The sequence below is a fragment of the Neopelma chrysocephalum genome, unplaced genomic scaffold (assembly GCF_003984885.1).
Source record: "Neopelma chrysocephalum unplaced genomic scaffold, ASM398488v2 Primary Assembly neopelma1_96942, whole genome shotgun sequence".
NCBI lineage: Eukaryota > Metazoa > Chordata > Aves > Passeriformes > Pipridae > Neopelma > Neopelma chrysocephalum.
The window spans coordinates 1,066,506-1,092,144 of record NW_020925585.1 but is presented as its reverse complement, the minus strand read 5'-3'; the positions used below and the strand labels follow the sequence as shown (position 1 = coordinate 1,092,144).

General features: G+C 37.9%; 1 protein-coding gene across 4 annotated transcripts in view; it reads right to left on the bottom strand.

The window, feature by feature from the left end:
* Positions 1–25,639, bottom strand: part of SNX24 (sorting nexin 24) — an 87,895-nt gene that overhangs the window by 26,967 nt on the left and 35,289 nt on the right. For all 4 annotated transcript variants that reach the window (XR_003532154.1, XM_027670869.1, XM_027670870.1 and 1 more), the window contains exons 2-3: positions 16,178–16,261; positions 9,275–9,379 (exon numbers count right to left, since the gene is read on the bottom strand). Coding sequence is in view for 3 of the 4 variants with exons in the window: in XM_027670869.1 (XP_027526670.1) it covers positions 9,275–9,379; positions 16,178–16,261 (189 nt within the window). In the remaining variant the exon portion in view is untranslated. The remainder of the gene's footprint in view (positions 1–9,274; positions 9,380–16,177; positions 16,262–25,639) is intronic.

Below are 25,639 nucleotides of genomic sequence, written 5' to 3'. Positions count from 1 at the left end.
AGTCACTGATTTGGCAAACCTAGGTCTAAACTACATGCTAATTTAGTGCTGTACACTACTGAACAATCCTAACAAAACACAGTGTGTTACATTACACATGCAATAATAAAATACTCTTTCACTAGAAAATAAATTTTTCTCTTCACTGGCAATTCATTAAGTAATTTTACAGACTAATTTTGAATAAAAAGCCCATAAGATTTAACTTGCCTTGAAAGTCCAATTTAAAAAAGCAATAGCCATTCGCACACCAAAATATAAGAATTACCTTATGATAAACAACACAAAATAGGAACTGAAAATGTGTTTGAAATGCTATGGATTGATTAAAAAGGTGGGAAAAACTTGAGTCTTTCTACCATACTTCAGGTGGTGATAATAAGACTCTGCAGGAATTACAGCTCCCTCCTTCTTTCTTCACTATAATGGACAAAAATTTTTTGACTCCCCTCTGCCTTCCCCAGAGAAGTTCAAACAAATCTATTAAATATCAAGGAAAAAGAAAATTTAATGCCCACACATCAAACAAGGAGCTGCATTCAGGATAAGGAAGTCAACCACTTTTTCCTTCATCATGGCTAAATGAAATAAGTATCTCATACTTTGTATGGCTCTAGAAGGAATCATGGCTATTAGAACAGTTGGTCATCAGCAGACGACAACAGTGTGCCAGCACTTGGGTTTTAATATCCCCAGCTCTGCTTTAACAGGCTGTGACTTCCTAGACAAATAATTTCTTTCTCTCTCTTAAAATATTTTGCAGTTATTCTGAGCATATGCAGGTCATGAAAGAGACCATTTCTCACTGTACAGAAATGCAAAATTAGTGCAGTTTGATGTTCATCTTAACTTGGGCAAAAGTACGTCATACAATATCATTATGACACACAGTATAATGAAAAGAGAACAAGCACTTAGACATGGCTTCTAAACCTGTTATGACTTCCAATGTAAATTCTGCATTTAACTGAGAAAAATTTATTTTGATCAGCTCTAACATGTAAGACTAAAATGAGAGAGAAGTTCATGCAGTGCAGTTCTATACAGCAAAACCAAACAGACTATTGAAGACAAAGGAAAAAAAAAGAATCATAAATCAAAACACAGCAACACTTGAAAAGCAAAAAAAATTAACTCTTAAAACACAAACCGGTAATTTTCTAAGCATGCTTGAAAAACGCTTCGAATACTTCTTCAGGAAACATCTCTGCAGACAAACAATCTTTATAAATGTCCCTCCTTTAAATTATCTATACATTTATTTTGCTTTCCTGTTTTCTTTTGCTTTCTGCTTCCTCTTAACAAATATGCAATCCTGCATGTGTCAGGCACAGTCCTTTAAAATCTACAGACATCTAAACCCAGCTATGTATCTTTACCACTAAAGAAACACGTATGCACAACAGAATCTTAAAAAAGCTGGTAGTAGCATTGATGGATTTAAGTTATTAACCGATCAAAAAAAGATGGATGGTGGTCTGCTTTTCTTAATCTACATCATCATCTAGATCTATTTAAAGATATGTGGTACACTAACAAACTTAGTTAAGGTTTCGATAAAATCAGTAGAATAATCTGCCCTGTTACACTGAGACTGTATCGATCAATAAAATCACTTGTACTAGGAAAGTACTGTTAAGTACTGACAATCCCAGCCATTAATATTATTTAACACTCTGCTCACAATCTTTAATGAGGACAAAGAACATTTTGTCTTTTTATACTTATCATACCATTGCTTTTAGAACTCCTTACAGGTACGGTTCAACCTTGATTACTGCAGACGAAATGGAATTAGAGAAGGAAGACACTGAATAATTTTGGATAATAAAGAGAATTTTCAATGTGATTAATAGATGTGGGTGATTCAACAGACTTCCCAGTTAAACATCAGTTAAATCTTATTTCACTGAATCCAACTTTTACTTGCAACTTTCTAATGCTAGACTCTTTCTTCCCAATGTATTCACCTGAATTTAAAATAAAACTGGTTTCCCCAAACAGCAATCAGGAAGATAAGCATCTGTTCTGGACTTGATGTGATTTATTTTTTTTTTTCTGCATATAAGCCAATTTGGTCTTAAATTAGTTAGAAATAGATCCCAACAGCGAATGTGCACATAGGACAAAGGGAAAGACTGCCTCTGCAGAAACCTTTGTGTTGCCTAATGAATGACAAAAGGAAGTCAAAGTGCTTTCTATCCAGCTCCTGCTCTAAGATATGGGTAATGGTCAAACAGAAGCCTAGTGGGAAAAAGCCCACAGGTCAGGCACACACAGAAAAAGGTGGAGAAGAATAAAAATAGGCCCACATTTTGCACAAAAGTTTTATAGCTTAAAATTTCAACCTCTGAATTCAGCCTTTAAGTATATAGCCAATTACCTCCCATGAGTAAAGCATTTAGTCTGAAAAGGTATTAGTCTTTACAAGGGGCTTTGCACAGTGGCATCTGACCTGCATATATATATATATATTCAGCCATACGATTAACTCTTTTTGCCTTTACTGAAACAGAATACTGATACTGTTCATGATACATACAGGGTTCAGTTCTTGAAAACACATTAATGATTAAACAAACCTAATAACAAGCCGAAACACAAATACGTGTCTAACTATTTTAACTGTCTAATTATTTTAAGGATTATATAACAAAGGTCATAATGGTTCAGACCAAAGATCCATTTAGCACTGTATTCTATATCCCAAAATGGCTACAAATGGATACCAAGGAAGAGTATAAATGAACGAGACTAACATATGAGACATCTTTCTTCAAAACCCTAGCAGCCTTGAAAGTTATTTCCAGCTAGAGGCCTTCTATGCTTGATACCAACTCCTCCAAAATTTTGAACCAACTCAAAATTTTGCATTCACAATACCCTTTGGCAAAGATACAAAGGTATATGGGAACAACTAAATGCTTGATAAAGAATGCCTTTCTGAGAGTATAAAAGAAGAACAATTGTAATGAATATTAACACTGACAGAATGGATAAATGTGATGAATGTGAACTGCATAGAAATAGAATTTAAAAAGCTGAACGATCATTGAATAGTTTTAAGATCATTTTGCCATTGCATTTTCAGAATTAAATAGTAACCAATTCAATTTATTTTTACTGGCCGAAAGCAAACATGTTTCTTGAAAGTGCACGTATCACAGAGATCTCAATACTTCTAAACAGCTCCAACAGCACCAGTTCAAAAACTGCTACCTCTACAGACAATACACTTTTTTTCCTTCTTTTATGTTGAAAATGGAACATCAAGAACTGTTCCACTTAGAAATCACTTACAGATTGCTTCTGATCCTAGAGAGCTATGTCAGCTTCAAAGACGCCACAAATCAAGATCTCCCTGTCTTTATATGAAGTCCTAGTTTTTGTTCTGCCTAGCAGTGCTCAGGATAACTTTCATGTACTACTGTGGGACATTTTTTCCTCCACTTCACAAAGAGAAGAGAATACAGTGAAAAACCATGTACATTTCTTTTCCCCACTTTCTGATACTACTTCAGACAAGAGAGCTCTGAAGCAGGATTTCAGCTACATTTCCAGAACAGGAGTATTAGGCCATTAAAAGGCAAAGCTCTAGCAAACACACTATGTGGAGTGCTTGTAGACTGGCATCAGGAGCCTAGATGGCTCTTAGAACAGAGACATCTCCAGCCTTCTTGACAATGGACAAGGTTATAAATGGCTGAGTTTGCATTCCTTCTTGTCACCCACAAGGTGATGGAAAACTCTTTTTCTTCACAATTAGATAAAAAACCCTGAGAAACCAAATTAACTCAGTTCCCAGAATGATAGCAAAATGGGGCAATGAACGACACTCAAAGAAAGCACAAGATTCTTATCCCCAGCTGCAATATGAAATACTGTACTAGCTCCAAAATGCTCTGCAACAGAGTTTCCAAATCAACAAATAGATCCTTTCAGTATTTTTTAACCGAATCCAAACTTTCATGAAGAAACATCACAAAACTAGATCAACTTAAAATAGTACAAAAGCTTTGTTCATACCTATTATCCAGCCAGAAAAGACTATTTATTTATTTATTAAACATTACTACAACAAATTCTGTATCAATGCTTACTGAAGTAATTAAAGAAAATCATCATGGTCCATGAAGAAATGACACTCTGGGCCAAATTTTCTGTATGATAGTTTTTCTTCTGCAGACATTAACTACAGAAATAGCCCATTTGTCTTCATTTTTTTTCAGTTGCTGTTGAACTGTTCTCCGAAAAAGATTAAAAAATTGCAATATAATAATGGGTGCTTTTTTTCTTTATATTTCTGATGAACTTACTCGTAAAGCAACTGCATGCTATTCATTACTCCATCTACTGTTTTCCTAACTCCACCCAGCTGGAAACTAAGAAAGTGAAGAAGTATAGGATTGGATTCTAATTTCTTAAAATTGTAACAGATATGGTTTTACTTATGTTTCTCAGGAAGGATTGGTAGTTAAAATATTTTTAAAGAGAATTGCATTTTGAAGAATACTGAAGTATAAGTCAAAGTGCTACTCATATTTCCAGATTATTTCCTTAAATGGAAAACAAAACTCTAGTCCAGTTTCATAAACGCCATAATTCATTTTTAAGATTTGGATTCCTGAAACTGCTGGAATGCTGAAGTTCATCAAGTCTTCAAATCTCACAGCCAAGCAGCAATTTAACCGATCTTATCTCCAGGAATCAGGACTGTTCTCTTTGTAAAAAGTTCAAGGATAAATAAAAGACAAGTATGTTTTCTTGACCTCGGCCAAGAGAGAAATATTAGCTCTACATATTAACTCTGGTTAGAGACATATGTACATACAGACCCTACATACATACAGAGCACTTCAGAAGGTCTACAACACTCTGTTTTATATTAGAGCCTTGCCAGTCACATGAAGAATTTCTCCAGGTCACCCAGACCACATGAAATGAGTTACTATCCTGAAGCTCATCAAAAATGGGCCTCCTTCAAAATCTCTATAAGCAAATAATTTCAGTGAGGACTAGCAGCAGCCACACAGTCTCATGCTGAGATATGGGTGCCACTTCACAGTGAATTCTGTTAACGATGCCTGTTATCTTGTTGGACTGATGATATCAGCAAATGATGTGATTTCTTCTGCCCAAGGGGACTAGAAAATATCTATTCCATTGAACTTTAAAAGGCAGACCTGTCAAAGGGCAAGTCCCTGGGGCAGACAGACTGGATGGCAATAACATCCAGCATCAGCTTACCGGGACAAGATTATGACCTAACTTCAAATCAGTAGAGAGTAGGTGGCTAGACCAAATTCTTCCCCATTACCAATTCACTGGTAATAAGCTCTGTAAAAACTGCTTTTCCAAGAGTACATCATATAAAATCTATTTGTAACAAATACTGATCCAATTGCCAACGCAGCTGCAGCTGCTTTAATAACCAATTGGATAAAGTCCCTCCAGTGCCATCCTTAGGAATCCCAACAATACCTTCCATGTCCAAAATAAAAGTACCTGTTTACTTGGTCCATCCACAAGATGACTCACTCAACTTGTACCCAATAATAATTGTGGGAGAGGGAGCTTTTCAAGTGATTTATATCTCCTTTAAATACACTTTCAAAACAAATTTTATTTCTGTAAACAGTCAGTTCAAGATTATACAGTGGATGAAAAAAAACGAACAATCATTGACCATCCGAAGCTACAATGCTGATTATCACTGCCCCACCATCTCCCACACTTACCTTATACCTTCTGGTACTTTCAAGCAAATGTATTTCTCCATGCTCACTACATCAGGAGTCACAGACTTTCAATGCAGGTCCATTTGGCTTAAATGGACCTTCTCAAATTATAGGCTCCTTATAAAACCACTTACTTAAAATCCGTACCTTCTACCTTTCCTCAACACAGAGCTCTTCAGGAAATGCATCAAGAGAAGGTGTTTCTAACCATAAACAAGTATCATCTAAGTTCTAATCTTTTTACAATCTAGAACTACTATCAGGGAGATTTTTGTCAGCAATAGCATAATCCAATGATTCATTTTACAAATTTTAAATCAAAACCACCTGTATTCTCATCTCTGCTGTATGGCAAGCTACAAGCTCAGATATACAAGTAAGCAACTATAAAGTTACCTAGTTGATGACCACCACAAGGTAATTAGAGCTGGTTTAGTGTTCTTCTACTGTCAGTAACAGGCATTTGGAGAAGAGGAGACTGAGGGGAGGCCTCATTGCAGTCTTCAGTATCTTTGTGAGGGGAAGCAGAGGGGCATCTCTTCACTCTCGTGACCAGTGAGAAGACTCGAGAAAATGGCATGAAGCTGAGGCAGGAGAGGTTTAGGTTGGATATCAGAAAAAAATTTTTCACCCAAAGGGTGGTTGGGTATTGGAACAGGCTCCCCAGAGAAGTAGATACAGAACCAAGCCTGACAAGAGTTCAAGAATCATTTGGACAATGCTTTAAGGCACATGGTGTGACTCTTGGGGTGTCCCATGCTGGGCTCAGAGCTGGACTCGATGATTCTTGTGGGTTCCTTCCAACTCAGGATATTCTATGATTCTATGATTTTCTTATTTAGCAAAGACTAAATCAGGTCAACTTAAGTTCTATGTGCTGTAGTTTAAGATCATGCACAGACATATTTACCATGCTCAGAAGAGGAGCAATAGCCTATTCTTTCAAACTAATTTGCTTGAATGTTTGGGGCCATATTCTGTCATTCGCTTATCTTTGCATCTGTTTCCTCATTAATAAATTAAACATAATCCTTCTTTCCTCTTGTCAGTCAGTTGATTGTTCTCAGTATTCACAAGGGCACTGTATATATTATTACACATGCAGTTGAAACACTATGCATATTAGTGCTTCTAGTCAATTGTTTCACAGTATTAAAAACAAAAGTTGTAAATTCCAGTCAAAGTTGTAAAATATGGAAGTCACATAAAATAGTACAGATAAATCATTCTTTCACAATTCCATGAAAATCGGTGTACTACAACAAGAAAAAATCCCCAGTTAATCTTTTAAAAACATAAGTAAAATAAGCAATCTGATGAATATTAGTTGGCAGTGGATACTGATAAATTTAGGAAAATTACTCTTTGTAACTTACAATTTAATAATATTTGGTTTTTTCATAATTAATAATTTTTTCATAATTTCTTCAGAAAGGTATAATGAAATGTTTCTGAGCTCCTGTCCATCCACCACAAGAAACAAACAACCTATGCTGAAAGGATTTAAAAGGGCGGTTTCATCATGAAAAGGTCACAAAGAAGTAACAAGGTCCTGGCAACTGCAGCACCTTCTGGCTTAGGCAGGGAATGTCTTGCTTGCTTTATTATTTGATAGAGACTGATTCTACTATTCTCATTTCATATAATAATTTTTATCTGCACTTAACTATAGAAGACTACTTAATTAAAAATATATTAAGAACTCAACACGATTAGACTATGTCAGGTACAGGTCTGTAATTGACAGCTATCTGCATGGCATTTTACCTCTTTCCTGTACAGGTTTTCAGGGTGCAAAGTGGAACAGTAAGAAAAAACGTATTGCATAACACAAATTCTCTGAATGTAACATTTGTGTAATTGTTCAATTTTTGCATTAGGTTCTGGCTGGTTTTATAAAAACAGTTAATGACTGCCATGGCTTCATAAGAGTTTACCAGCTGCACAAATGGCTGGCTACTAGTACCACCACTGACTAGTGACACTAGTAGCCAAGCTGCTCTTACAGAATAACTCTCAATAGTACCACCTGAAAGTTTGTTTGTACTATTTTACACACATGGTGTTAAATTAAAAACAGAACACGTCTTCTGAAATTGTAGCACGTTCCTACACTGCGTCTTGGAAAATGCTTGGGAGTATTACAAAAAGTCTGATAACTGAAGTACCTTAAAATGAACTTTTCATGGTCTAAAATAAGGCTGTAATTATTTTAAAAGTTAAAATTTCACTGATGGTTAGTTCTGCTTTCTGTTAGCAGACACAGAAATTAACAACTCTTACAAAAATATTAATGACTTTTCTTCTTGTTTTATTTAGTATGCACATTAGTACGGACATAACTTAGAGGTTTGTTATGTTTTAAACAGATGGTGTCTGGCAGTCCCTTCCAACCTAAAGCACTGCATGACAGCCACTGCTGATAGAAGAGAAAACGAGTTAATTAAATGTACAAGACCGCACAAGAACAAGAGTTGACTAACTCTTCCAGTAGGGGGGGATGTTCTTTTACAGTTTATCAGCAATTAAAAAGTGATAACCAAATTACATCTGTATCTTTTTAACAAATTCAACTGCATAAGACAAACTGGTACATGTGCCTTGGTAGCAATTATCTCCAAAAGAATATTGCATGAAAATTGGAAAAAAAAAATCACTGCAAATGGCTGATGTGAGTAAAAATACAATATTGTCACACTTGTCTTCCTTCCAAAATAATTATGTTTTGATCCAGATCATTTCTGTGATCCCCTTCAACAAAATAGCACCTATATTACTACAGCTGAAGGTGCAGTGAACTGGGAACATGTGTAGACTAACACCTTCATCTGGCTTTGTCACCAGAAAAACAGCTGTGAATCTACACCACTGGACAATTTTTAAAGCAATTATGGTGACAATAGAAATTCTGCTTATTCATGGGATTCATTACTGATATATTTAGATATCTGAATGACTGAGTTATTCCTGAAGACTCCTTTTATTGTCTTTATCAAAATCAGGACTCATCTAGGTAGAATCTAAGACTTAAAATATAAATTTCCAAATCGAGTTTAATATGGGATGAGAGGTGCCTATTTCAACTAGATGAACAATTCATATACAGGTATGTACACTAGAGGGATATGAATTTGATGAGGTGATTCTTCCCTAGTCTGTCTAAACAGAGATGAGTAAAAGCCTCCTTGTACCTCTTCTGCAACAATTTTGATCAGCACAGTCAGAACAACTTTGAAAAGAATAACATTATTTTTCCCATTTTAGGCAGAGGAAAATGAAGTACTAGTAGGTTCACCAAAGGCAGTCAGCAGCTTCTGCAAGAATTACAAAAAAGACGCAAAACAGTCTGGTTTTCTAGCTGCTAGCCTCGCTAAGTAAACAGAAATCTTTCCTGCTGGCTAAGTACCCAGGTCACTTCCCACCTCTAAAACTGCCCATTAGCAAAGCACCACACTTCACACCTTCTAATGCTTTGGATGCTAGCACTCTGAAAACAGATGCCACTTTTACCTTAATAGGGCTGTGAGGAGACTCACCTGCAAGTACAACTCCAAGCCTTGTCGCCGCTGCTCCAGGACCTTAGGGACCCAGTTTCTCACATGCTTTGAAGGGATCTCTGGAGTTCTTATGAACTTCTTGAGCTGCAAACAAAAAGAAACACAGATAGAAACAAATTATAATAGTGTCTCTTTGAAGTAAGCATGTTTATGTTAGAGATGAGGCAGTACTGGTGAAATAACCACGCATAAAGGACAACAGCATGGAAATGAAGTTACTATCAGTTCTCTGAAGTAACAGCAGATGTCATGCCTACAGAGTGCAGTTAAAAATCTCCACATCTAGTTGCCCTGGACAGCCAAGAGGAACCTACTAAAAATTTTTTGTGACTGACAGCCTGAAAACAAAATGGCAACAACTACATGAGAATACTCGAAATTTGAGTTCCCCATTAGCCAACCTCGGATAATACCTCACAACAGCACTGCAACATACCCAGACACTACCTTGCTAAGTGCAGCGATAACACACCATGACAACTTCTATCTCCAGACTTAGGCAACTGTGATCACGTGTGAGAAGTACAGGCGGTAGAGCTAACCATTTCTGTGGAGAGCTGGTAATCAAGTGAGCAAAATATCTGTGCTCTTAAATCGCACTAACAGACTGACAGCCTGTGTTTAATATGTGTTTAATATCCTATACAGAGAAACAGCAAGATTGCCACGGAATATATTTCAAAGAGAGCTCCATAACTATTCCTCTAAAGATAACCACAGGAAAGTTTTTACATATACATATATATAGAGAGAGAGAGAGAGTGTATATAGATGGACACAAACATACAATCCGATAACACTAAAAATCCTCCTGCTGGAGCAACATGTTTTTTCAAAACCAAAAAATATTAATGCTTTCCTTATAACTACAGAGCAAAAGTAACAACTAAAATAGCCTCCATAACATTTTAATAGAAGGTGGCACTAGACATTCTTTCTGTTGGATATTGCCTCTGAGTAAATCTGAGGCAAAGAATGCAAGGAAAGAAACTCAAAATTGACTTTGACATGCATACCCATGGGAGATTAAGAATTTACATTTCATCTTTGAGCTTGCTGAGATGTCACTATAGGAAAAAGCAGTGGCAACACATCAACGTCTGCACAATCACAAGTATCGAAGCTGCAGCAGGGGAACTTCAATTGCTCTGGAAACATTTTGCAACTTCCTTAATTCTTAACAGTGCTAAATTACAATTAAAAGTGAAGTGAGAAGAACAATAGTCCGAAACAAAACTCCAAACCCATGTACTTCAACTGACTGATCTTAAAGACAGAATATAACCACATCTAAATTTTCCCTCTAAATTGATTGAAGATCTTGAAGAAACTATGGTCGCTGCTGTTGCGAACTGCGACAGCACCTGCAGATGAGGAACAAATGAGGAGAATGTTCCAAATGAGTGGAGACAAATCTGATACTATACAAGGATCCACCAAGACCTAGATGCTTATAAGATAAACACTCTGTGGCTGGTAACTCAGCAGATGATTAACAATCCTTTTGTGCTGTGTGGCCCTGTTATATGTAAAAAATCTAAAAAACAATTACTTAATGTGCAAGTATAGGTACTATGTGTAGGTATAAAGCCCATATAGACGTATAAAGAATACATTAAAAGCCCACTTTCTTATGCTTACAGTAATCCAATAATATATATTGCTGCAAATTATTATTACAATGTCAAGGAATATTAACCAAAACTACATATGCATTAGCTGTATTGCCTCAGACTTGTCCCTACACAATAAATATTTATCAGAGAACAAATATTGCCTATAATACCTTCCTGTCCATAACACTGTCCATAATGCCTGTCAACATCCTGTAGTCGCTATTTCCTGAAAGACTAAAAGATGGCTCAAATTATCAAGTGAAGAATTATTTGTCCAACTGTGAAAAGTTAATATAATTCAGAGTGTATACTAATTATTCTAAAATTATAAACAAACTGCAAAACGAGATGTATATAGCTTCAGATCATTGCATATTTCACTGCAGTAGTTGTAACACCGTCACCTTCTAGTGTTATTGTACCTAAAAAACCCTACCAATATTTAAAAATGTATAAGAAAAGAAGTATTAAAAGATATTTGGGAATAAAGATAGACAAATGTTTGTATTTTTCACTGTTATAGACCTAGAAAGAATTTAATTCTTTCTAAAAATCCTCTCCACATGAGAATAATAGCATTTTTGTTCAAACTTAAATATAATACTGTAATGTGAATGGTGCATAATCTGAAAGGCAAGGTTTGTTGCTCATAATCAGAGTGAAGTATAATGGCCTATGAAAACTAGTTCAAAGAAGCCAACAGCCATGGATGGTTTCTGTCAAGGGAATAATTTGTATTCCTAGTGTAGCATGGTAGTTTTCAAAAGGTTTTAAACCTTTTCCACTACAGCCAGATTGCATGGGAAGTGGGGCTTTACTTTTTTACACAACTAGAACCTATGACAGGTTGAACCCAGGAAGGAGACAAATCCAGACATATTCTTGGAAATGGCTTTGTTTAAAAAAAATAAATTAAAGAAACCCACCCAACCACAGATTGGCGTTCTGATGAATTATATGAGCAGTGGAGTCCTCCTTCCTCCATAGAATGCCAATGAGGCATGTTCTTCTCCAGCAAAAGGCACAATCTCCCCATCAGCCTCTATGGCTGTTTTCTACCACAGTTGTTCTCTACAGAAGCTTTGTTTCTCCTGCTCACTACAGATATCTCCAACACTAAGGGCACCTTGAATATGCATTAAGTTTGAAGAGCCCTTTCCAATTGCCATGTTCTTACAGCAATTCAGAAGGAAACTTACATTCTAAATTAAAGGCGAAGAGAGGAACAAAAGATAAATACCATATTGGCATGCTGAAAGCAAACTGATGCAAATGCTTTCTCCAGGATTCTGTAACACCGAAAGCACTAAGCAAGGTTCAGAGCATGAGTTGTTCAAGCACACTTAATGAAATTTTACTACAACTTCAAAATGTAAAACTTAAGAAAAAAGTATATTGTTGCCAAAATATGCTGGACGCTTTGCATTTGTACAGGGAACAAGTAAGAAAGTCGCCATCTGTTTGCAGAGTAATATGAACAGACAGCAAGCGGATGAAAAGATGAATCAAATTGAAGAGTGATGCAAAGTGCCTGGTTACAATACCTGTTTATCAGGTTTGTTTTGCTGCTATTTCTGCAGAGAGAGAAAGGGAGCATCATTCACGGTTTTTCTGGTATTCTAAGGATAAGTCTCTGCAAGGGAAGTTACTTCAGAGGAAGTGGTGTACAACGAGACAAATCTGAGAGTAAGATTGCAGTCATTCATGACTCTTATGTGGAGTAGTTTTGTAACTCCAGAAATTACAGTGGAGTTGGACAATGACTGTCCCATCTGACTGGACAACTGGGAGGAGGCCAGTTATGTGATGCCATGCCTCCACCACTTCTGCTCCCTGTCCATCCTGCAGTGGGCTGAGAACAAGCCCAAGTGCCCCCTCTGCAACAGGAGGGTATTATCATTCCTGCAATCGGTGCAGGTGGATGATGACTATGTGGAGCATGTCATCACACCATCTATGACACAACCACAAGTCATCTGCCAAGCAGGAGCAGCTCCAAGATATCCAACTGCCCAGAACCTCCATCATCCTGGAGTACCGCAAAGATGAGCTGCAGAGGGAGTGCCTAGGTGTCCTGTGGGGGTCATCCAGCCCCTGAGCCAGATGAACCATGCAATACTCCTCCAGACACTGCAGCCCTGGATCCATAAGGAGATGGAGATGTTTGGCACCAGTGTTGGAGGCAGTCATGGTGGAGGATACCATCCAACCATCACAATCAATCACAGGACGGATGCAGAGCTGCTGGGCAGGATATTGGGGCTGTCCCTCCAAAACTGCACAGTGACATTCATGCAGGAGTGTGCACGTGTCACTGTGCAACACAGCAGCAGAAAGGCCCCCTTCTCTGCTGCTGTTGGTGGGGTCTTGGCAGCCAACTCTGGGCTCCCATTGCCATCACTGCAGAGCAAGAAGAGTCCCAGGAGGAGCCAGGTAAGGCTGTGCTCAGGCCCTCCACTTCCAGATGGAGCAGTAAATGCTCTCCTGAGGGGCCACAGCAAACCCTGAAGAGAAGGGAAAGAGAGCCCCAAGCCCTGTCTAGCAAACAAGAGGCCAGCACCATGTTGGTGATGATGGAAGGCCTTGGGACATGGCTAAATCAGCACTGGGCCATCAGCTGGGGCGAATGCCAGCCCTCAAAGCTCCCAGCCCTAACTATCCAACTATCCAAATAAATTAAATGCACAAAAACTACAGGAAAAGTCTCAATGTTACTAACAGTGCAGGTGGCATTGCTATTTTCACCCTATTTTTCCTGGAAGGATGGGTTGTTAATGCTGATAGGTCCTTCTGCTCATGCCAGGTGTTATTCCATTGTTCCCCTAAAGGCAAATACTGCCCAGCTCCAGGCCTGCATCTCTGCAGGTGGTTCTGGGACAGGATTTCCACACGGGGTCTCCAGGGCCAGCCCGTGCCCCCCTGCTCACCACCTCAGGCATGGCCTCCTCTTTACCACACCCTCTGCCCCATGTCCCTGGGCTCTGCTCTCCTACCAGCCTGTACTGTCCAGTGCACTCTCGCTATGGTGGTGCCCAAAAAACCTCTACTTCCCAGAGTCAAAATTTGGTGCTGCTCTCTACATCACCCCCTAGGATCGTATCCCCTTAAGGCTGGATCCCCAAGAAGGGGAACTGCAAAGTCCTATCCCTGGGAAGGGACAACTACACATGCAGCAGCTGCCCAGATGGTGAGCAGCCTGGGAAAGGTGGCAAGGTTGCTGCCTTCAATCACAGATTTTCTTCCCCCTCTTCCAGATCCAGCCTTGGTGCTCGCATTTCTTCTGCTCTGCTTGTAAAGGACCCATCTTTGGCATGTGCTCGGCAGGTGGATGCCAAGTGGCTGAGGACACTGGGCTTGCTTAGTTTGGAGAAAAGGATGCTGAGGGGTGACCTCATTGCTCTTCAGCTTCCTGAGGAGGGGAAGTGGAGAGGAAAGTGCTGAGCATTTCTCCTTGAGATCCAGTGACAGAACATTTGGGAATGGCTCACAGCTGTGTCAGGAAGGCACTGACTGGACATCAGGAAGCATCTGCTTACCAAGAGAACGCTCAAACACTGGAACAGGCTTCCCCAAGAGGGGGTCAATGCCTCAAGCCTGTCAGAGTTTAAGGGACATTTGAACAACGCCCTTAATAACATGTTTTAACTTCTGGTCAGCCATGGATTGCATAGGTAGTTGGACTAGACAATCACTGTAGGTCTTTTCTAATTGAAAATATTCTATATTTCTAATTCTAATTCTAATTCTAAACTACATTGCATTATACAATACTATACTATTTTAACAATAAAAGATGGTGTCCTGGGGTAAGGTATATTTTAAGCACATAAATCTTGATTTTTCCCTCATAATGTTTCCTAACCTACTCGGTTGCTTTGCTTTCAACTGCAGGATTACTCTCATCTGTAAAATAAAGCGCACATATATTGCAAGGCTCGGTGGTGGGTGAGTGAGTTAAACTACTGATTCTGACACTGTTGCTCGTGTTTTCATATTCAGTGTCAACACAAGGGAGAAAATATCTGAGACAGATCTGAATTAAAACAATAAACAAGGAATTGAGTATTAAAAAGGTGGTAGAGGATACCACTACTGAGGCAAGAAGCACTAGTACGTCCCAATTATTTTGCAGTAAAGCAAAATGTTTTCTTGTCTTTGGACTTTTGATGGCCAACACCTAGATGGGTCAATAGTTGCCTTTTCTTCAGCCAAGTTTGCTTGTATCTGTATGTCTTACAAGGCTGTCAAAATCATCCTCTCTGGCACCAGGATAATGTTTCTTCCTTGAATGAGATGATTCCTGAGATAATTCAGGACCACCAGTAAACATGCTAGTGGTGTATAAGCTCCTCTGACATTGCACTGGCAGAAGCTGTAAATACATGTGCCTGCCTTTGTTGTTTGCAGATGAAGTTTTTCCATACTGAAGACTAACAAGTCAGAGTTGTCTGTGACCACACTGCACTGCCACTGAGACCTACGCACCAAGAGATGTTTAGTTCACCCAGATCCTAGGAATGAAGGACTGAAGCTCTTTATTGCAGCGCCACTGCTGTTAATAGGCTGCAATGCTCTTGAAGAATTCTCCTTCAAAATAGTTGGCCTCCATAAGGCAGGAAAACTGCAAAACTTGCCTTTCAGCAGCATTCAGTTCAGCTTGGAGAGAAGAAATCATACTTTTCCTTTAACAGTGATCAAAACATTTAAAGAACAATTAGTGGATAACTACCCTTGAAAGTACTCAGTTCCCATCTATATTTACTAAGACGATTCAGTAGAAAGGCTTATCAGACATTTTATATCATAATAATTGTAAGAAGTGCAACAGAGTGAGATGTTTACTCAGTCATTTTCGTGTCTAGTTTCCTTGTGTACACAACTTGTTTCCTCAGCTCAACATATGGCAGGTTAGCATCACAATTTATAGAAGTAACAAATAATTGGATTAAAAAACCCACTGCATTTATTTGCTATTGGAATGTGCCTTATTTTGTGACTTTACAAGAAGATAAAAGCACACTACAGACAGCATTTTAGCAATGTAGCATGTAAACAATAACCAGAAAGGAGAATTAGTTACATGTGAGAAGTCATCACCCCTTTCTACAAAACACAAAAAACTGAGTTAGTTAGGAATTAATTTCTAGAGATATGAATCACAAGATGTATTTAAGATAAACCATGTATAATAACAATTACAAGAGAGAGGAAAATGTCACAACTGAGGCAAAATAAAGACACATCTTATCAAGAAAATGATCAATACCTTTTTATGAAGTGCATGGAATTCACTATACCTCTTCTCCACAAAATGTTTCCTTCCACTCATCAACACTTCTATTTTAAAGACCTGAAAATTATAAATAATAAAAAAGAGATTAATGTTACTTGCACAAACAGTTCTGTGACATGGCTGTGACGGCACATTTTACCACAGTCATTCTAGTAAGTGGTCCCAAAAAACCCAAGGTGTCTCATGAGATGCAGAAGTACAGCAGTGATTAATGTAAGTACAGATCAATCTTCTATTAATAAGTTTGTTCAACAAACATACAAGCAGACAGCTTAAGCCTGGACTGTACACTACAAACTAAGCATTAAAGTACTTCCTTTCAGAAATATTCAATACATTTGAAGTAATTAAAAAAAAAAGAATGGTAGGAACAGAAAAAAACAGAAGAAAAAAAGGCATCTTCTGCAGAGTCTTCTTTTCTTTAAATCTTTTCCTCTTCTTACAGCACAGCATACTAACACACTCATGCTTGTTCAGCAAGAACTGGATAATACGTGCATTATGTTATGCATGCAAAAGGAGAAATAAATGCAAACACTAGGTTAATTTCCTCCTAAACTACAAATTCATCTATAGTCTCAAGTGAGCTTGTGCCACTATCTACACCATAGGAAAAAACAAAACAAGATGCAAACATGGCAAATGCTTATTTTCTTTGTATGATACATGTGACAGGTTTTGTTGCTGCCTCTGGAAGGTTGAAAGGCCAGGAAAAGCAGCTTTCTGGACCCACTAATTAGTAGCCACTAACGTGACATTTTTTGAATTCTCAGGTCACCGTGTCAGTTCTGAGGGCAAGTGATGAGAAATTTTGAGGTTCTCAAGAACACACAGTCTATTAAATGAAGACAAAATCAGCAGAGAAGTATTACAGAAAAGGTGCCTGGTCTACCTAGGAGTTCTTTGTTTTCTGTTTCACTCAAAAAATGCTGGAAATAATTATTTCCAGGACAATGAGAAACAATGCTCAGCACAGATGATCACATCAAGACCCAAAACTTATGCCAAATAAAAAGTTCTTTGAAATAAATTTGCAAACAGTGTTTATGTCTGAATGCAGAAAAAAGGGTTTTCTGTCACAATATGCCCAGGCTAGCACTGATCAGAGCAAATATACAGAAACCATATTGGATAAAAATTTCCTATTGTCCACTAGAACCTGCCTTTCAAACAGGTTAAAATGCTATGGTTTCCACTGGCTAGCCAAACCACATTAAAAACAGACAGCATTTTATTTAATCCAGACTGAAATGCTTCTACCTTTGTTTGAATGCAGTATGGACAGGACTGCAGTCATTTCACACCAATGTTTACATTTCCAAAATTAGTTTGGATCACTGTAATAACCTCTGCTACATTCTACCCCTTTGAATACGACTGTTTCTGTGTCCTCATCACTGCAAGCAGATGACCTTATTTGGGTGCTTTGACTTCTTTTATCCCTCCTATCTATTTGGAGTACCCTGGAAGAACAGCCAGGGACTATTAAACAATTTTCCTCTACACATGAAAAAACTTCAGGCACCCTCAGGAATATGTTGTAAGTTCAGAGTTGTAAAGAGAATCATATGCAAGAGAAAATCAATGTAGGCTTTTTTTCTTTCATTGAGACTTAATAACCTAATTATATGAGAGGAAAACATTATTTACATCTCATATTCTACACTCTGTATGACAGAAATAGTTCTGCAAGGAATAAAATGCTTTGGATTGCACAGGAAAGCCACTGCATTGAAGGAATTTCAAAGAAAGACTTTTTGGGAAGAAGAATAACAAAATATAAAACTAGTTAAGTTAGAAGTGACCATGAGTCTCTAGTTAAGATGTGCAACTAGATATTAAATTTCCTTGATATTAAATCTCCAGGAACTATGAGCAACTCGTAACACCCAGTTACACCTCAGTCAGCTAACAGCCACTCACCACTCTAAGTTTAGCATCTCTGTTTGCTGCAGGGTTTGCCAAGCAATTTGGAGAGTCTAACGGGCTTCTGCCTCAGCTATAAGAACTCCCTTGACACTATTTCATATAACAACGTGGTTTTGTGTAAAAGACAGAAAGATACATTAGGTTTTGAAAGAGATAGGATCTCTTCATGGATTCAAAATAGCTATAGGCAAATCTCACACAAATTTAACTGAGCAACTACAGGCCCTGACAGAAAAACAATGTAAGGAAACTGGTGAACATAGATGAAAGTGCCAAAATAAAGACGGAAGAACTATAAGGGAAAAAATGCAACACTGCTCAGAAATTACTTTTCTTGTAAAAATGTTAATGTTCTATGAACAGATAACTCTGAAAAGACAGATGACTTATTATAAGTGACAGACAGTCCAATGAAAAATGCAAGAATTAATCTCTGAGTAAGACAAGCAAAATACTTTTCCCATAGTCATTGAAATACCACAAATTACACTGCACTGAAAGATTTGGAGTTCATCCTGACTGGGACACAAGGGACAACAGATATGAAGACACCAACTAGAAAACTCTACAGGTACTCTGCAACTAGAAACATCTCACCGTTCTTGGTTGCTGCCACAATAGTTATCAACTATGTCTGCACATAGCTAGAAGATAATTATCCATTAAAAGCATTCTTCCAACAGACTTTAACCCATATAAATGATATATGAGGCAAAAATCTCTGGATTGGATATCAGTGAATAATGCTGATCTTTTGCCTAGCAGAACTGAAGATCTGCCACTGCAATTCATAACCATCAAACCTGTGAAGGAAACTTCAAAAAGAATTCCTAAGGTTTTTGTTAAAAAAATAATAAAAACTTTCAGGTCCAACTACAAAACAGATTTACATATAATTTTTTTCCCTTTCCACTATATTCCAATTATATGGATTATTTTCAGATCCTGGAAACCATTTTCTTTATTTCTTATTTTTTCATTTCTTATTTTGCCATTTTTCTGAACTTATCTGATCCTTAGCAAACCTCTAATTTTCAGGAAGAATACACACATTTCTTTTCTTGCTGCAGAAACTGGGCGGTACTACACAGTAACTAAACTGAATGACATGTGGGCAAACAATTGGTACTGTATCACTGCGAATTTTGAAGGCAGAAAGCACAAATGGAAGAAAATAAGAACCAGTATGATGTACAAGAACTGCCCATGGTGCTCAATGGTGGTGTAAGTGCACATCAAGAACTCTGTGGTAACACTGACACTGCCCCCCTTCAGTTCTTACCTATGTCACATGTGTACACTGGATACAAAAGGACATCTTTTATCTGATAATCTGATGCAAAAATATGCAGCTTCAGTAACTTAGTCTCAAAAAACCTAAGAGTGATCAGTTTAACCAAAAAAACCACAGACAAGAATGACAAACATGTCCATGAGTAGGGACAAAAACTAATGAGATTAGTAATATCTTAGCTTGCTTTTCTATTACATAAGAAATACACAGATGACTCTTATATTCACTCATGGAAATTACATTAACTACATAGTTTATAATTACGCTAAGTTAATACGATCATATTGTGTATATTTACATATGGAAAAATGAATTGCAAAACTTCTGGAAACTTATTCTAAACAGCCTTGTTTAGAATGAGGAGATACAAAAAACAGAAGTAGAAAAAGGGAAATTTACAAATACCGGATACATTTGTCTAACATTCACCAGGGAAGAAAACCGCACAAAATTCTAGTGTTGTGCTTTTATCTCTCAAGACCAAGCTTACTGACCCTAATTCTATTTAATATATTACTTACAGAAATAAACACATCCCTTCAGATGCTTCACTATACTTGACAGACTTTTGTTTGAGGAACAGGCTAATGCATTCAAAGTGTCAAGAAAACTCAACCTTAAACCTTTGTCATGGCCGTATGGAAGGAATTCCAGAGCAAATGAAATGACAGCTACGGTCCATGAAACACTAATAGGATATCCACGTGTTTAGTGTCTCATTATTGTTGAGACAATCGTACATTTTCTGTCTCAGTTGTGCTAAAACTACTACTAGAACAAGACTACAGAAAATAGCAGAGATCAAACGATGACTTTGAGCCTATTTCCACACTACTGTTCCAGGGGAAAATAATATTGCATACAATCAGTAAGAGCACATGGGTGGTGATGGTGGTAACCAGAGCTGCGTGTAGCCGCAGCAGCAATTCGGCATCTTAGGAGTGTAAGTGCCTCATGGCAATGATCCATACTCCTGAATGCCCTCCACAGCAGAGGCGGAGACGAGGACAGTATTCAGAGCCAACTCAAACTTCAGAGCAGCCTTGATAAAACTGAATCTCTCTATCCCCCAGAAGAAAACAAACTCACTTATTCTGACCTCATCTTTTGGAAAGCAGGTTAGCAAAACTCAGCTCTGCACAGGGCAGTTCAAGGGCACAGCGGCTGGCTGACATGGGTCACAGAGGCAAGGCAAGGGAAATCTCCCTTCTGCTCTCCAACCATATTGCCCCCAGTTCTAGTTCTCCTTTGTCTAACACTCAGTGTTTACTTCGGGTTATTCCCACCATGTCCAGTAGTTGAGACTTAAGACCGTCTGTTTCCTAAGCAGGTTGCTTAAAGTCATATCTTGTACCTCCTCTTGCTCTTCCCCTCCTACACAAGCAGTCCTAAAACGAGCTGCTGCATGGTCTGTCTGTAAGGAAAGGGCCCCCTTTCTGCTGCAGAACTGGGAAACGAGTTGGGCCACAGTAAAGAAGGAAGCAGTATTATTCTGAAGAGACCAGTTTGCTCTGCTTGGTTTTGCTGGGGTCTTAAGAAGATATGAAAGTGTCTGTAAGAGGCAGTAAAGGAAAAGAAGAGAATGTCTGAGAGGAATGAGAGTGCTGGGAGGCTGGATGAAGTCAGCTCACAGGTTGGGTTAGACCCATAAACAGCCCCTTCCCTCCAGCCCAAGCACTGTCATGTCTGTTACGTGAAATCAGACTGTTTCACTTAGCCCAAGTACAATGTACCAAGCTACAGCACAAGGACAAAACTACATATTTTTATTGACTATGGAAATCAAAGCTTGACATTATGGAATTATGACATTGCTTTCTCCAGAGTCTGTGAAGGAAAAAGACCATGACAGAAAAGTGAAATGTTCACTACAGGACTTCCAGAGGGTATTCCCAACAGCTCCGGCCTGTGCGAAGCAGTCACCTGACCCATCCTGGCCCAGAAAAGCAGCCTCATTGTTTTTATAAGACAAAAAATAGATTTTCTACTGTAACATAAGCCCATTCAGAGGACAAGTATGTCATTTCACTGACTTCTTCTGCTAAATCTCATGTTACTACAAGCTAACTTGGGCTTTCATTGATTAAAAAAGAAAAAGTGTACATAAGAACTATCACAAGCACATGTTCTTACATGTTTTATAAACGTGGCTCCTAATTCAAGTGCCTCTTACAGATTTATGCAACCCTCAGCCATTTATGAAAGAGTTTTCTCTTCCCTAACAGTTACCAGTGTTACTGGTACCAGTATCTACCTAAATCAGATTACAGTCTCTTCAAGAACCTTTCAGTGTGCAGTTTGTCTTTTCCACCAATAACACAAAATAATTAAGGATGTTCCATCTCCTACATTCTTTTGTAGTATGGGGCTCTCCCTGCCATAAAATGGCACAGTCTTAGTAGGAATTATGTTCAAAAGGCATTCACAGGATTTAGGGATATTCTTTCTGAAGATGGTTTTTTAGAAGTGTATGTCATATTTCTTATAGTTTAGAGGAAGAGGTAGTAAAACAATTCATACTGCAACCCAGTCAGGTGGTTTTGTAATTCTTATAACATGGGAAGCTCGAGGGAAGCTTCTACAGAGCTGCCACTGTTGAATGAAAGAGTAGCTGACACATAAGAGTAAGTAGTTTTCTGATTTTTTCAACTCTCTTTAAACCAATCTTTTCCAAACACATGGTTCATAAAATCCCATAGGAACTTCTCTGTCATTTCCTGAAAAATAACTTGGCTTTCCAAACTAAAAAGTCTCTCCCTTGCCAGCGATACACTGGCTATGGAAATCTGATTTGTAAGCAAACCAAGATGCTACAAGATCTGACTCGGTTTTGGTATTTTTCTTTATTGGCCCTGCAGAGAACAACTGTTACATAGATGACAGTATTTTAAAATCTCCTTGTCACTGTGGTCACCTATTTGGCTTCCTCACAATCAAACTTAAGGAAAAGTGTGTTGATCTTTTACTGGAAAAGGAAAAAGTTTATAACTCATGCTAAAGCCTATGGTTATACAGACAAAAAAAATTAGCCTGATCTGTTCTATTTGCTCATCTGGATCATCTCAATGTCTCTTATTGGAAATGTTCTACTAATAAAACCACCATGAGGCTTTTTATGGAAAAGATGAGCTTTCCAATAAAAATGGTACATTGGGATAAAATATTAGAATACTGCACAAAATAACTGACGGCAGAAGTATATTTCCAAGAAACAGATTAATTCTAAGTAGGATAAAATAAACAGAATCTTCTACTTTGCCATAAAATCCTTTGCTATTTTATCTGGAGAGTCTGTAACAAGTCCTCTGACTTCCCAAGGCAGGATGCAAATCCTGACCACAATGAAAGTGCCCTCTATATTGCAGCCAACTGGCTGCAAGAAGCTCCTTTTTGTGAGATGCCAGACACAAGACTAAGTTTTTTACTAGAAACTCTGAGTCTGTGTTACTCTGCTTGCACTTGCATTTGCTGCCTGGAGAACACTAGGGTGACCTAAGACCGCCAAAGCACAGACATTTTGTTTATAAACAAAAATGCAAAGGTGTCGAAGAACACAGAAAAGTACACAAGCAGCAGGGTGATGAGTATTCCAAAGGAGCTGACTTTCTACTGTCTCTTTTTCCATGTTATGTCCACTATGGTACATGAATTCAGCCTTTTTCTTTGCTAGTGCCTAACAAAACACATATGTACATGAAACACAACAGTATTTAGTCAAGATACTATATACACAAGCTATTAAAAACAAGCTCCACATTCTTCATGGTGATTAAATACCAGGGCAAAGAAATAATGTATATCCACCTTGCATCATCTCTTATTAGAGTCTCTGCAGTAATCCATCAGAGAAGCCTCTGCTCCTCTTTACCTGTCCACATAAGCAGTTCATCCAAATAAATTTTTAAGAGCAGTAGTCAAAGGAGGTAGCTTTTCTAAATGTCCGTGCAGCTTAGCAAAGATCCTTCATATATTACATTTAAATATTGGGATTAACCTGTCTTCAGCCCCAAAATGGAGGTTTCAAATGCTACTCTGTTAATAACAAAGATGAGCAGTCAGGATCTCTGTAACATTTTCAGGCACTTCCTTTCAAAGAGTTAAATCATCCAAACTTTCATTAAATTGGCATTGGTCTGCCTTCCAAAATGGAAACCAAATTAGCTCTTCTATTGCCCGCCATCTGTGTTATACTTGCATTCAACTGACAACACTATTTCAAACATCAGCACTTGCTACTGGAAAGAAGAGTCATCACAACAATTTACCAAAAATGCCATCCTGCTCACCAAAGGGTTCCCTTGCCAGGTCAATCTCTTTGAATGGTAATTCAAAGCGGGACAAAGAAATAAGCTCAAATAGATATAAGACAATTTCATTTCTTACTGGACTAAGCCTGCTGTGACTGAGACAAGACCTTAAACAGGTTACCAGGATGTGGTTATCGACGGATCCAGCTGCAAAAAACCAGATCCTTCACGCGCAAGGAAGGTGGAGAGAATGGAAGCAACAAACTCTGTACAACTACTGAAGAAAATGCAACAGCAGCTACCACAAACTCTGCTCAAAAATAATAACATACTATTATGCCCAAATAAGATTTAAATTTTTAAGCTTCTGAATTTACATGCTGTGATTAACAGAGCATTTATATTGTAGTTGGCTACGATATAAATAGTTGATCTACAGTGAATGTAAATATTACTGAGCCAGATATAAGATAGCTCAGGTACTGGTGGCAACATTAATGGCAGCAGCAGCATGGGCAGCACACACTGCAAAACTCATGGCACAGTTTGGACAAAGCTCACTGACAGCTTGGCTCTATCCCAGGTATGTCTGTGGGAACTGCAGTCAGTGAGGTGCAAGTATCCTGCAAAAGGAGCAGGGTGAGTGTAAAGTTCAGAGCAGGGCTTGGATTTGACTTGAACATAAGGGAATAACACAGGGAAGAGAGAAGAATATTTCCTAATTTGCTTTCCTTCGAGTTACAGTATAAAACAGAATGTAGGTAAATCACAGATACTTCAGGCAGAGAACTATATTGGCAATAGTGGAAGAGTTAAGGTAGCATAGAATCTGACTTAGACAGCTATGCCTGAGAAAAGGCAACATTTAAACCGCTTACAGAGACTACCTCCAGTACAATTATGTCAACAGATTGTATAGGCTCAAAGGCAGAAGAAATACTAACACAAACCAATATCCAGTACAATATATATAATTAAAGCATCCTATTAGCAATTTTGCAATTCAAGACTGAATAACCTATCAGAGAACACTGGCTGCACAATTACATATTTATCATTTCAAAGACCTGAAAATTGATTCAGTGAGAATTATGTTATTTTGCAACTGGTCTCTCAATCACTTGGAAGATGGTGAGACAAACATCAAGTAATTACATGCCTGCACATGTATTCAGCCAGATAAGATATTATGTATTCAACACATACCAGAGAGATTTTAAAGAAGTTATAAAATGAGTCTGATGCTGGAAAAGTGGAAATAAAAGCATGCATACTGCAAACAAAGCAACAGCACACAGATGACTGAAAATTGTGCTAGATGTTCTATCTGCTGTTTGCTGCTTGAACTGAAGATAACACAATGTGCCAATCTCTTCAAATGTTAACTAGAAGCATCAGAATCAAATAATATTATTAACAGGTCTAAAAATGTATGACTGCCTTTTATTCAAGGAAGAAAAAATATAAAGACACAGCCAAGCACAGATGACTAAGGAACTAACTTCACTTGAACACTCCAATAAAAAAGGTAGAAGATTCCTAAATACAGCACTGTGAGGAAACATTATCCTTATACTCATTTTAGCTGAAATTTGAGAGTCACATTTCATGTCTTGGGTTCTTGGGTGTAAAAGAAATACTCATTTATTGCACTAGAAAACTCTTGATGTTCATCACCTAGAGATACCAACCAAGTCACCTATTTAAATACATACAGACTAAATTCAGTTGGACAAATTAACAAATACTATCAAGGAAAAAATTACAGATACCAATAAGAAGTCTTACAGGTACAACATGAGACTGTCACAGTATCTCCCTTATTCTGAGGTTTCAAATTTTCTTTTTGTTTTATTATGAATTTAGTGATCAAATTACAGCATTTTCCTGGCTATCACCTTTTGTACTGAAGAGAAAAACTAGTGCCATTTCTAGTCACACAACACACTGCCATAAATAATTTTT